At 44.2% G+C, this 13679-nt stretch overlaps 1 protein-coding gene across 3 annotated transcripts; it reads left to right on the top strand.

Annotated features, from left to right (window-relative positions):
- The first annotated feature begins 411 nt into the window (after window positions 1-411).
- On the top strand, window positions 412-13071 carry CDV3 (CDV3 homolog). Of its 3 annotated transcripts, none has more exons than XM_015854061.3 (5): window positions 412-794; window positions 2083-2162; window positions 3142-3278; window positions 4237-4399; window positions 5706-13071. In XM_015854061.3, the coding sequence occupies exons 1-5, from the start codon at window positions 567-569 to the stop codon at window positions 5710-5712; spliced, it is 615 nt and encodes a 204-aa protein (XP_015709547.1). In that variant the 5' UTR covers window positions 412-566; the 3' UTR covers window positions 5713-13071. The 3 variants fall into 3 exon arrangements, with proteins under 3 accessions (XP_015709547.1, XP_015709546.1, XP_085394365.1); XM_015854060.3 differs by having other exon boundaries at window positions 5277-7559; XM_085538239.1 differs by lacking the exon at window positions 412-794 and adding an exon at window positions 923-1046 and having other exon boundaries at window positions 5277-7559.
- Window positions 13072-13679: the final 608 nt, after the last annotated feature.

Genomic DNA, 13679 nt, shown 5'->3' with positions numbered 1-13679 from the left:
AATGCTTCCTTTAATAACTTTAATGTAACTTTAATGCTTAAAGCGGCAGCTCAGGCTGGATCTAAGCCTTCAGAGGCCTAAAACTGCTATTTTCCATGGTTTCCACTGAGCCTGCTCCCGATTTAACAGCTGATATTTCTCTTGGTGCCGGCTCCTGTGGTACCACACAGTGTCACTCGCTGTGTGATCCCGCCCTCGCCTCCTCTCGCCCAATCAGCAGCCGCGCTGCCTCCTCCCCGCACGCCACGCATTCTCGCGTCGCGACGTCAGCGTCTCTGCCCGGCGGCTTTGGACTGGCCGGCGGCCGCTTCCTCCTCGGCCGCTCATTGGCCGAGGGGCTTCGGCGCACGCGTGGAAGCGCCCTCCCGTCACCCGGAAGCCCCGCCCCCTGTGCCTGGTCCCGCCCCTGGCGCTCGGTGCCGTGTCAAGCGGCGGCAGCAGCGTGCGGTGCCGTGCAGTGCGGTGCCGTGCGGTTCCACGGGCGGGCCCGGCCGGCAGCTGAGCGCTCGGGGCCGCACCTGTTGGCTCGGCCGCCTCCGTTAGGAGCAGCGCCCGACCCCGCCGCCATGGCGGAGACCGAGGAGAGGAGCCTGGACGACTTCTTCGCCAAGCGGGACAAGAAGAAACGGAAGGAGAAGAGCGGCCGCAGCGCTACCGCTGCTTCCACGGCCTCCAGCGCTTCCAGCGCCGCCTCCAACGCCACCGGAGCGGCCTCTGCGGCCGGAGGACCCCGCCCGACCGACGGCGGCGCCTCGGGGGCGGCCGGCTCCGTCAGCGGCTCCGCCAAGAGCAAGGTGCGGCCCGGGGCGGCGCTGGGGGAAGGGGCACGGCCGCCTCCGGGCGCGGGGCCGCGGCGCCTTCCTGCCGGCAGGGGGAGCCCCGGGGCGGCGCCCACACGGCCATGCGGGGTGCGGGCGGCTCTGCCCCGCCGCGGCCATGCGCCTCGGGAAGGGGCCTGCCGGGCTGTGGGCCTGCCGGGTGCCCCGAGGCCGGCCGGGGGGAGCCGCTACCGGGAGTTGTTGGGGTGTGTTTGGTGAGAACGCGAGGTGAGCGTGAGCGCTGGCGGTTGTGTTCTCGCTAACGCTGGGGTGCTCTTGCTCTGGCTGGAACAAGGGCGATAGGAAACCTTCCTGCTTGGTTTCTTCTTGTCTGTGAGCACGGCTCTGGTGACTTGGGTTGGAAATGAAGTTTGTTAGATGTGAAAATTAACAGCTCCCGTTAATTTGGGAGCTGTGCTGTTTCCATGGAGATGGGGGTATAAGAAGCCTGCAAGCGCTCGGAGCTGTGCAGTCACACGTGTGTAGAAGCCTCTGAGTCCTTAGCAGGCAGTGCAGTGACACCGGGCCACTTCTGCTGTCACCTCAGAGCAGGTCACAGCCTGTGCTGCAGGTTGGTGCTGTGCGGGCCCTGGGACAGAGCTCCTCATGGAGCCGTGTCCTTGGCATTCGCATTGCAAGCAGTATAACGCAGGAAGTGTGTAACCACTAATTATTCAGCGTGTGTCTGTGTGACTAAGGTGAACTGCTCATCTGGTCTCCATCAGCCATACCTTAGTAACACCAGGATCAGCTGAAGGACAAAACTGGCTCCACTCAGATGGATTTCCTCCTTCCCCAGATATGTAGTCCAGCTCCTGTCTTGAAACCTAGAACATGTTCTTCCCAAAGACAAGAAGGGGATTCCTTGTTGCATTCAGGCTGTCATAAAAGCTCAGCGAAAGGGAGAGGTCTTGCCCTGCATTTCACAGCTCCCTGCTGCACAGTCCTGTTCCCTATTTGATCTGGTGTTCCTTGCCTTTCCTCTAGCTTTTTGCTGAGCTGATGTGTTTGGTTTTCTTCACTTGAATGCCTTTTTTTGCTGGGGCGTTTTGTGACTGTTATGGTGAGTTAAAATCAGTTTAAATTAGTTCACAGTCATGTTATAGGTGTGTGCAGTAAGTTAGGGGAAGAAGGAGTGGAATCTTTCTCCTTGTTGGCAATGGCGCACGCAGACTAGTTTGCCACAGTTTTCTTTGTATTATCTCAGCTATCATCTCTTCATCGTTTGGTAGAAAGATGGTGACAACTTCTTTTTCTCTTACAGGAAGAGGATGACTGGAAAGAGTTTGAACAAAAAGAAGAAATTGATTATAGTGGTCTTAGAGTTCAGTCCATGCAAATAAGGTACAATTTCCCCTCCCCCTTTTTCTCCATGGGGTACAATTAAAGAGAGCTTTGGTTTGTTTCTGCTAACATAGGTCTGATTGCAGTGGGGTAACTTAAGCTGTCAGCCATTTGGACCTCTCTTTTCTCAACTCCCAAACTTAGAGTTTTCTTCCTGTACTTAAAATTCCCCTTCTGTAAAGAGAACAGGATGGGAATTTCTCTGAGAGTAATGCCGGGTAGTAATTCCTCCTGAATCACTCAAATGATGTAAGGATATCTGACTCAGTCTGGAGTGAATTCCTGAATGCTTGCATTTTTATTCCAAGAGTACAAAAACACAGTTGATAAAACCACTGTGTTGTGATGAGACCCACAGGACTGCCTCTGTGAGCCTCATCCAAGATGCTTTGTTTGCTATTTCATTAGGTTCTTCTTGTAGTCTCATCCAAAGTAAGCCTACTTCAGTCTGTTCTGGTTAAGAAAAACGTTCCTTCAAGTTGGAAAAAGGATTTTAGTGACCACAGTTTTAGGCTGAAAATATAATGTAGTCTGCCAAGTACTGATAAACTTCAGCCTTGATCTGCTTGGATTTTGAAGGCAGCTAGTCCTAGGCTGTTTACAGGTTTACACACATCAGAGTGGCAGAGCAGATAAGTGACGTATCTGAATGGACAAGTAACAAGTGGGCTGCTTCACTGGCTGATTGAAAAGCGAGTGCTGTGCTTTTCCAGACAAAGGCTGGCATTCTGAATGCTTTGGCACTGGTGTGTTTTCAGGCATGTGGAACTTTCTGCCATAGGATTTTGTAATGACTTGGTTTATAGATTGAAGGGTAGACTGGACAAGCAGATGGGGGAAAAAACCCACTGGTGGCTGTTGATTATCCAGCTCAGGAGATCTTTTAGCTGAAAACAAGGCACAGAGTACTCGAGGGGGGGAGGATGTGATGACTTCTCGATTAATAGGATTTACTGTGTAATAAATTTATTTCTTACAGTGAAAAAGAAGACGATGAAAGTGAAAAAAGAGAAGAACCTAGTGACAACTGGGAGGAAACCAGCGGTGCTGTAGACAGATCATCTGGTCCTTGGAACAAGTCAGCTCCTGCGCCAGCACCTGTTGTTGAAACAATTGGTAAATGTAACTTGGTTGTTGATTGAATGGGTCAGAATTAAGGTACTGAGGAGGCAGAGTGCAAGGAGAAGTTCCTATTCCTCTGGGGATTTCTGAGGAACAGAGTTGATAAAGCTGTCAGATAATCACAGTAAACATGGCAGCTGTCTTATTTTATTTCAGCCTTCAAAGTGTTGAGGGTGGAAAGCATCTCATTTTTTAACTTAATTCCCTCTACTTCTTAATTTGCAAAAAAATCAGTTGGAAACATTTCTGTGGGTTGAAAAATATTGCTTTGATGATAAGTGGGTGTTGAGTCGATACCTGATGTTTAGTGTGTCACTTCCTGAGTAGGGCTCGGTGATTAATAGCACTCTGTAGTTCTTTCAGATCAGTTCTAGGGTGCACAGAATATGACACTGCAAAATGAATTGAAACACAAGTCCTCTCTCAGTAAAACAATTCATTTCTTTGTATCAGTGGATGTGTTTGTTTCTGTACCTGTAGGAGGGGGGTTGGGAAGGGGAAGGAGAACATGTTATTTCATTGTAGGCTTTTTACCTTAAATGTAAGCTACTTGAGTGTTCCCTTCAGCGTATAGAGGGGTGCTGTAAATGAGACTGGGCAAATATGCAATTACACGCTTAGATCTCAAATTTAAATACAGGCTGCTAATAAATTGCAAAGAAAAACCAAATATATTCTTAGAGGATTGAGGCTCTGAACTTTGGGGAGCAAAATGCCAAAGCCACATTTCAGTTCAACTACTGAATATAGATAAAATTAGGTGGTGCATTATTTCTGCCTTATACGGAATATTTGCTTTTAAAGAATGCAGTAACATATGTGTAAGATTCTTCTTTCTGTGTATGCGTAGTGGAGGTTTTTTTTGGTGGTTATTTTTTTTTTTCTTGGTGTTGTTTTTTTTCATTATGAATGCAAACTTACCCTGTTGTGTCCATCTTGCTTCTATAACTAGTTACGGAACCCCCAGAGCCAGTTCAAACTGGTGGTGTATACAGGCCACCTGGGGCCAGAGAAGGAGGCAGGCCACGAAGAGCACAGCAAGGGCCACCTGAAATCTATAGTGATACACAGTTTCCATCACTGCAGTCTACTGCCAAGCTTGTAGACAGTCGAAAGTAAGTACATTCCATTAATTCCTTCAGAGATATATTTTTACCACTGTTTTATGTTGTTAAAAGGATTAAGCCCAAATTTTTCTATGGAGGAAAGAAAGAACCAAAAAAATCAGTCTCTTTGGCAAAGAGATGGGAAAGGTCTTAACTGTATTTTCCAGCTATAGGGAGGTCTTCCCTTGGAATAACTTGTATAGGATGTAGCCCACTACGAGAGACAAACAAGATTCCCAGCTACCTAATTGACTTGCTGGGGGATTTTTCCAAGTAGAATGTTTTAGCTCTTGACAGCAACTGGTTTCATTAAATGCTGGCTGTGATGGGGATCTTTGTTATCACTTGTCAGAAAAACAAGTAGAATGTCTTGAGCACGCTTCCTTCTCATCAGAGATGTGAAGGTAACTTAAAGGAAGATAAATAGCCTTTATTTCATCTGCTTGGTGTTTTGACTTCTCAGTGTGGTATTGATGAGCACAGCCCAGCTGGAGCTGCTTCTTTCTGGTTTTGGTGTGGTTTTGTCTAACTGGTAAATGAGATGTGCTGTTGTTGCATTAGGGCTTGAATGGTGCAAAATCTGAATGTTCCAGAAAGTGAATGGGCTTCTGTTTTTGTAACATTAACTTTCATAAATGTACTTGAATTGATTTTGGAGAAGTCTAATGTTGAAATGCATAGTGTAACCTGAATTGTACTTGAAGATAAGCTTGATTCTAGCAAACAGGTTTTACAAGATTTGCTTGGGGATGTTTGGCTATTCAGTTAAAACTCTAGACCTTAGCGTTTACTGTTTGTATTGTAATGTTTTTGTTGGAATGGGGTGGAAATCAACTAGAAATTTACAAGCTAGTGATGTTTACTGATTACATTTATTTTCCCGTAGGGATAAAGAAATGGAGAAGAGCTTTGAAGTAGTAAAACACAAAACTAGAGGTAGGGATGAGGTGTCAAAAAACCAGGCACTTAAACTTCAGCTAGACAACCAGTATGCTGTGCTTGGGGATCAGTAGAGCTGCACACACATTACAATTAAGGAATGCTTTTTTGGTAACCCTTCTACTAAGGTAACTAAACTACAGCTAACGGCTATGATGAACATGCCACCTTATTTCTGCTGGATCTACTGCAGCAAGTGCAGAATACTTTGACATAAGTGATCGGTTCTCCTGCGCTATGGAAGCGTATGTTACAACTTCTCCATTGGATATGGGGCAAATTAATGTAAATGATTGAACGAGAGTCATCGGTGTTCTTTAATTGCTCAGAAAGATACCTACAGCCAGTGGTCATTTCAAAATCTTTTTATGTTCAGATACTGAGCCTTCGTAAAGGTTGACTACCTCAGACTTGCTGCACTCATTGTGGACACCATGTGGATCACAACTTCTGGAAGAGAAGGTTACAGCTGTTTTAGTGGCCATCTGAAACTTGAAACCAGCTCTACTGGATTCCTGTCAGAAATCCTGCAGAAGTCAGCCATTTGGTTCCAATTTGCTATAACAAAGATTTAAGTGACCTTAATGAAAAACCTATCCTGTTCCCCTTCCGAGGAATCCTGTCATGTGTAGCCATAGCCTACCAGGGACTTCTGGAGCATACCATACCACCCGTGCTACCCAAGTATAACACAGAGCTGTAGTTTGTTTACCTTTTTAGATAGCTGTACTGAAGCAACGGTGAAATGAATTAAAACTCATTCAGTATCAGATTGGAGGATTGATGGGTTTGAATGGTCTGTTTGTATTAGCCATTTTCACAGTTGTCTGTTTAAATGTTCTTTTTTTTCCTATTTTCCACCAAAAAAGAAAAAAAGCCTTTCTTGTTTCTGATATCAAATTACAGTGTATTTAAATGACAGTGAAATATTACAGTGAAATAGGATTTTTTTTTTTTTTTTTATCATGAAGTTTGTTTTTTCTCACCCTAAGGCACTAAGAGTTTTGACACAGGTATCCAGACTCCAACTATAGTCTTTGGAATTTGTCATCTGAAAAACTCTAAGATACATGACAACAGTAATACCAGACAGAAACAAACAAATTGGCCTTTGCTAAGAATGGGTATTTGTCTGTTAAAGTGCCATGGTTACTTTGCAACCATGATAACTTGTTGTAAGGAGGGATGACTTTTATGCTTGATAAGCCTTATTTGCTTGGCTAGTTTGGTGAAGCCTGCAGGCTTTTTGAGGCAGAAATCCTCAAGGTAAAACTCATAAATGGTATTTAATAAAGCCAGAATGTTGGGTAAGAACAGAAGGCTGAATTAATTTAGTGAAGGTAGGCGAAATGGCACTAAGAGTACAGGACATTGCCCATAACTGGTTCAGTCAGCAAAATCTGATGTGTACCAAAAGTGTTCTGCTGTAACTTTTTCTCTTCTTATGCCAGAAGGAAAATGAAGTAACAATAGTGGCATGCTCCAGTGTTGGTGTTTCTGGGTAAATGCCAAAAGGAAGAAAAAAATAAGAAGACCCAACATCTCTTTAAGTGTTGCCAATGGCAAGAGAAACAAGGGAACAAACCAAAACTCGCTTGCTTGTGTGGGAGTACTGTGCATTTGCAGAGGATGATGATAGTGTGGGAGTTGCATAGTTGGGTTCCTTTTGTCTAACTGCTGACTCGCTTTAAATCTACTTCTCTGAGGCCAATAGGAATTTTGCTGTCGACTTTGGTGGGACAGGGTTTCACCTGGTTCTTCTGCGCACAGACTAAAACTGGCTTTGCTCTTGCAAAGTTGAGTCTTTAGAACTTCTGCTGGAAGCTGCTATTAAAGAGAGGGCTCAAGAGACTCTTTTCAGTCGGAGACTTTGGAAACAACCCCGCTGAAAGACTGGTACCAATACCTTGAGCTCTTAGTCATGTATCTTCCTTGAAAATACCTTATTGCCAGCAAAACTGTTGACATGTCACTCAAGATTTCTGTGGAATTCATGGTAAATGGACACGTCACTTGATGTGGTAGGAATGTGAAATCTTAAAGCGTTTTTTTCCTGATTCTCTAAAGCGATTGAAATCGCCAGTGCACATGAATCAAGTTCTGATCTACTGTATGGAGGGTAGATGAGACTGTCCATTGTACCATCTTTTGAGTTTTTGGGCATGACTTCTGGCAGCTTAAGAAAACCCTGTAACAGCTTAAAACGTAATAAAACGGAAATATACATGGATTCTGGAGTGTAATGAATCTTTACCTTCAGTTCTAGCTTATAACCCTGCGACAGCTGAGTAAGTGCGTTGTATTTGTGTCTCTTAAGGGGCAAACCATGGAGCTGTGTAGTCAGCATTCTGCTCAGGTAGGCCATGTGCAGCAGCTTGAAGAAGTGCACATCAAGGTGAACTCTAACACAGCAGCTTTGTTGGCCAGCAGTCTGAGTGTCTTCTGACTGCCACTGCATAGTGCTGTTTTGAGACTGAATTGACTGGGAATGATGCTTTGCCTATGAATTATTTTGGGGGTCTTTTCTTAAGCATATCATTCCAGATTCTTTCCGGAGGCATAAAAGGAGGGAAGAACAGCGCAGCAGGTTCCTGCAGTACAGAATATTAGGCTCCTTTAGTGTTGTGTTAAATACCATCGCTAGCAACTATCACTATGCCAGTTTTCAGTGTCTTCCTTATAACAATCGGCTCTTCTGTGTTCCTGAAGCTTTGGAAGTCGGTACTCTGTAGAAGCACAGTGTGCTTTTGAGACTGAGCAAACCCAACTTTCTGCTTTGTTGCTGCAGTCATTGGAGGCATGTAAAAAATGCCAGTTCTGTTCCTTCAGAGTACTTCTGGAAGACTTCTGCTGTAAATGAAGGATTATGAGTTGTAAATGTGAGCTGCTCAATAGCAGTTGGTAAAATGTTGTGTAGCGCTTCAGGGACTTCATAACATGTAGTGTGCTTTAGTAGTGGATTATTAATGTTCATTTTGAATGTTCGATGTTACTTTTTGTTGTTTTTTGTGTTTTGTTTTTTTTTTCTTTAAACCACAGGCTTTGTAACTTATTAAGGCCATAAAATTTGCAGCTTGGTAGGAGAACGTGTATACGTGTGTTACTTATGGGGAGAGGAGCAGTTCACATCTGTGGTTCTTGGTGGTGCAGTGCTTAGATTGCATAGCTTTTGCCACTTAAAAAACAAAACAAAGTTGGACTTCCCAAGTGCCTGTTGTAGGAATCTGGCACATGTATGCGCTTGAGCTAATGAGAAATGGAGGAGAGGATCAGTTTTGTTGTTGCCCCTCACTGGTTTCAGTTGTGCTTTATCTTACCCACAGGTGAAGGGAACAGCGGAGAAGTGGCCCTCTCCTGTTTGCCTCAGTTATGTCTTTGCAGTTAGCTGTAGCAGTCATGTCCAAGGTAACTTAAACTTAGGGATAGCGGAGTTATTAAAAGCACAAATTGCATTGGGAATCTGATGTTACAGGGGCTGAGGTGTTTTTTTTTTTGTGTGTTTAGCTGTATCCATTGACTTTCACCACAAGGCAGATGTTTGTACGCTGTTCAGGTCAGGGGGAATATACTAAATTGATAAGACTTCACATGATGAAATTTGCTTTTCTGGGCTTTTGCAATAATTATATTTAACTCTGTTTATGCAGTGCTAGACTTGCATGTGGCTTTCGGATTCAGAAAGCAAGTGTGTAAAAGGGAACAGAGAATCTGACATACTAGCCAGTAAATTTTTCAGGAAAAAAAAACCAAAAAGGCATTTTAATTTGGATAAAGCATAAGAAGCTGCAAGCTGTAGTAGGTGGGAGAAGACAAGCTTTCATGTAAGGATTTAAACTGCACCATAGTATTAATAAATCATCAGAAAAAGAAAGTGCATCTCAAAAGCAGAAATGGAAATGTGTCATCATGGTACAATCGTATGCAGCGAAGAGAAGCAAATGTTCTGTAGCCAAAGCTCAGGGCCAAGAGAGCAGGGTTTGGCCTTGGTTAGTTTCACTTTGCCTCAGCTTCCCCAGCTGTGCACAAAATACCTCACGAGGGTGCTGTGAGGCCAGAGGTGTTCTTAGAGCAAGTCCTGGTGCTGCAGAAGGGCTGAAAATGGTTGTAAAAATGTCCTTACATTAGCTTTCATTGTAGTATTTCATGCTACTCCGGAGAGAACTTATTTTTACAGAATGTAACCCATGCTCTAGTCGAGTATTACGTAATTAGATGGTTATTTCAATTAGCGTGGTCACAGTGCTCAGCCTGAACCTTGCCCTAATGGGCATTTCCTCTCTGGTTAACTGTGCAACCCAGATGGTGTCTTAATATAAGGCTTTCTGTTTTTACATGGAGTACCTTGCTGTATTTTGTGAACCCCATGGCTGAAATAAAGTTCTGCTCAGAGCCGTCTCCTGTCGTGTGGATGTTGTAAGGCTTGCTTGAATTGCTAGAAATGAGATCTGTTCAACTCATGAAAGCATGTAGCTGTGTCAGGATGCAGGGTGACATGGTTCAGAACTAGGAGGGGAGGAGAGGAATACAGATGCAGAAGACGCTTGTTCTCTTTTCTATTTCTGCTGTTCCAGCAGTTAAGTGCAGTGGGAGGAGCGTGAAGAAGTAGTAGTTATGAATTTGCCTTTGTGTGCTGGTGATTTCAAGGTTCATTGCACAGCTTTTACAGCAGGGCTCCAAATAGCAGTAGAGAACACGATGGTGGTATGCGTGCTGACAGATCAGACCTCTGGTGGGACAGGGCAGAGATGAGGCCCAGCAGCTATTTCTCTTACAGATATTTTTATCATTGTGGTACCTCTAACACAGTTGTTAATGTGAATCAGCCACGATGATTCTCTGTCAGAAGTGGTTACTGTTAGATTTCAGCAGACTAGTGCAGTTCCTTTGGAGGGAATGTTCAACTAGCAGAGTGATGAATGGTAAAGCAAAGCATAGGAGGATTTTTGATGTATGCAGGGTGATGATGAGTGGTATTTTTCATGCAGCAGTGAGGCCAACAGACTGGTAGCAGGCTTTAGATGGCCTTGAGGAATGTCCTGTTACATGATAAGTAGGAGAATTCTAATATGTCTGTCATCTATTCCTTCCCATTACAAATAAGCTGCCTTGTTCTTACTGTCTCTCCCAGCTGAAATTTATGCTGCAATACTTTTGCGTGCTGTTCTGTCCTGAATACAGCCTAATATCTTATCCGCTTTCTTGACTGCACATTGAGCAGATGTCTTCATTGAGCTGTCTGTGATGATGCCTAGATTGTCCTCTTGAAAGATCACAACTAATTCAGAACCCACCAGAGCATGCACGAGTGGTTTAAAGCCTTTCCAGTATTCATTGCCTTTTGTTTTTCGTGTTGACATTTGCTCGCTGCCAGGTTTACAACTTAACTTATCCTGGAGATCACCACTTTCTCTACTGCTGATAAACCTATTCATTTTCTATAGGCATTGGATTTTGCCATCATAAATACAGAAGTCTTCGGAGTCATGCATGTAATCCACTGTTCTTATCGGTGACCAGCATGGCACGCTCATGTCTTTTTCTCAACCTCACCTTTTCTGTTTTGTTTCTTGTCCACCTTCTATATTGAGTTGTTCTTTCCAGCTCAGTTGTTACAGCACTGAAGTCATCAAGCTGTAACTGCCTGCTTTATTTCAAATATGCCTACACGGGAGCATTAGTTACGATGTTGCATTTTCTTTTAATCCAAACAAATCATTTGTTCTGTATCTCTTTCAGAATGTGCACAGTAACAAAATGTTTCAAGCCATAAATACAGCTGATAAATGAGAGCAAAGGTATTGCCAAGCAGGTAGAATGTATGCTAATCTGATCTCCGGGAGCATAAATTCATTGGCTTCAGTAATTGCTCCGTATTCCTGTTGCTTGGGCTCAGTCTCATTAAAACATGATTTGAGATCTCACTAAAATGTACGTATAGCAGCCAGAACCCAGCACAAGAAAACACAGCCCATGGCAAACGTACTTTAAATTTATGTGTTACTCTTTCCTTTGTTCATGGCAGAGATGAAGCAATCATATTCATTCCTTGCTTTGACCAAGTGCTCAGACATGCCTGCTCTAATGCAACCTGGTGGAGTGTTTAACTGGACACAGAAATTAGATGATATTTGAGATGAAGGCAGTGCGGCAACACAGGGTCAGGCTCAGTCATTGTGTCATTCCATCTCTTTACATCCTCGTCTTGTAGGCTGAAGGTCACACAACTGTAATAAGCCTCAGTCTTTTAAGTACTAATTGCATTTACCAGGACTGGAACAGAGTGGAGGTAGTACAGTGGAAGAAGACTCCAACTGTTTGGATGTATGCTTGCCTCGTAGGAGCTGTACTCTCAGTTTTGGAATATAAAAACCAGCTGCTTTTTGCTATTAGACACCATGTGTGGTTGAGAGGGTGATGCCTTCTGTTAGGTGTTCTACCTACACTGATTTCAATAGTGGCTGCAGGAGACTGTATCAGGTTTGTAGGTTGAAAGTGAGGTTTTTCTCCTATCCCACCACCAATTCCAGTTTGAAAGCAGAGGTAGAGCAGAATGCAGTTCCTGATGCCCTTTCCTACACATCCTAAAAGACAGAGCTGTGCTACTGTGGAGTCCTGTGTTGGCCCTAATGCCGCTTGTGTTACTTAACCACTCTGTACCCCCCAGGGCTGACAAGCTTCCACTGGCTGCGCTGTGTCTTTAGTCTGGGAATTTAGGTAGAAGGCAAACTGGCTTTTTTCTTTTTAAGAGATTTGCCTCTGCTCAGCTTTCCCTGCAGCTCAAACTACAGCACCAACTCTCTCTTAAGTATTTGACCTTTCTTTTGTTCAGCCGTATTGTTACCCTGCCAAGGATCTTGAGCCAGGTACCTCAGTGACCAGTTATTGAGAGAGCAGTTCTGTAAGCAAGAACTCATGAGTCAGGAGCATGCTGTATGTCACCAGTCTATGCTCCAGCACTGCAAAATGTTTATATTAATGATATCCTTGAGTCCTGAAGTATGAAGTCTAGATCCTCAAAGGCTCCGTGACAGCTCATTCCAACATAATGCAGCAAAATGAAAGGAGTAGCACTGGTCACAGTAAAACAGATGAGCTATGAGAAGGAATGGAGTTGTGTGACTGGTAACTTGAACTAACAAGTGCAACCGCCTGATCTGGACAGCACAGTCCAGCCTATAGGGGTGGGTCTGGTTTTGTTCAGTAACAAGATGACACAGCAAAAAGAACAGCAAGTAGGACTTCTGTATAAATGAAAATATGAAACTGAGTTTACTTTCAGCAATGTACAGCACTGCCTCAGTACCAGGGCCAACTGGAAGTAACAAAGATAAAGCCCCTTGAGCTCTTACAGCAGTACAAAAGAAAGGAGGATACTGTCTGGCTGACTGGGAAAAGGGTTGGCCAGGAGCCCATCCAGCACAGCTGAGTACAGGATGATCACTGTGTTGCCCCTCACATTTAACACAGGAGCCTACTGGTGCCTGTATATTTATATATCTTTATAGTAATAATTTAAGTTCAAAACCTAAGCTATGTATATATTTTTTTTTGTCAGATTTTTTTTACCCTGGTTTCCCTCTCATGGTTTCTGCATATGCCGACTTCTGACTGTGCAGTGCACACCTCTGTTCTACTTTTGTCCCATGTTCGAGTAATGGTATCAAACTCTGTAAAGCACTTTTGTGATGTTTCCTGTAAAGAAAGCTGAAGAAAATAAATTTATCTTAACAGCAGCAACTGAATTTAAACCTCCACATTTGTCTGTTTGTGTTCACTCATCTGTTCGGTGACTCCAGGCAACAACAGCAGGCACTTGTGACTGACAGCAGCATGCTGTCACTATGGTGTTGAAGGCCTGGAACAGAAACTCTTGCTGTCCTCTTTGTTTCACTTGTGTCCTGCCCATCTTGACAGCCCAGGCTCCTTGCATTGCAGGTGTCCACCTGAGCACTGTCAGCAGCTGTACAAGTCTTCAGAATGCTGAGCAAATAGCTGGAGAGCTGCTCACACTCAGTAGCCCACTGTACTGAGTCTGCCCTTCTGCTCAGCCCCCACGTCACAGTACTCACAGGACTTACGTGGCTCCTGGACAACTCTGAAGCTTAGCTATAAAATGTGAATAGTAGCGCTACCTTTCCACAGCAGCATCTTCTGAGGGCAGAGGAGAAAAAATAAAACAACTAAAAAAAATACCCTACTGGATACAAGGGTGACTGGCTGATCAAGAACAGGTCCAGCATCTGGAAACTAACAGCTTTGCTCTACCTCTGGTCCTGCCGCACACGCAGGGATCTCTGCCAGACACGCTGTAAAGCAGAGGTGGCTCAGTGTTTGTTGAACACATTCATTA

The sequence above is a fragment of the Coturnix japonica genome, chromosome 2 (assembly GCF_054131305.1).
Source record: "Coturnix japonica strain WE chromosome 2, WE-NBRP24, whole genome shotgun sequence".
NCBI classification, from domain to species: Eukaryota; Metazoa; Chordata; class Aves; order Galliformes; family Phasianidae; genus Coturnix; species Coturnix japonica.
The sequence above is the reverse complement of the archived record's forward strand: the minus strand, read 5'-3'. Positions and strand labels throughout refer to the sequence as shown.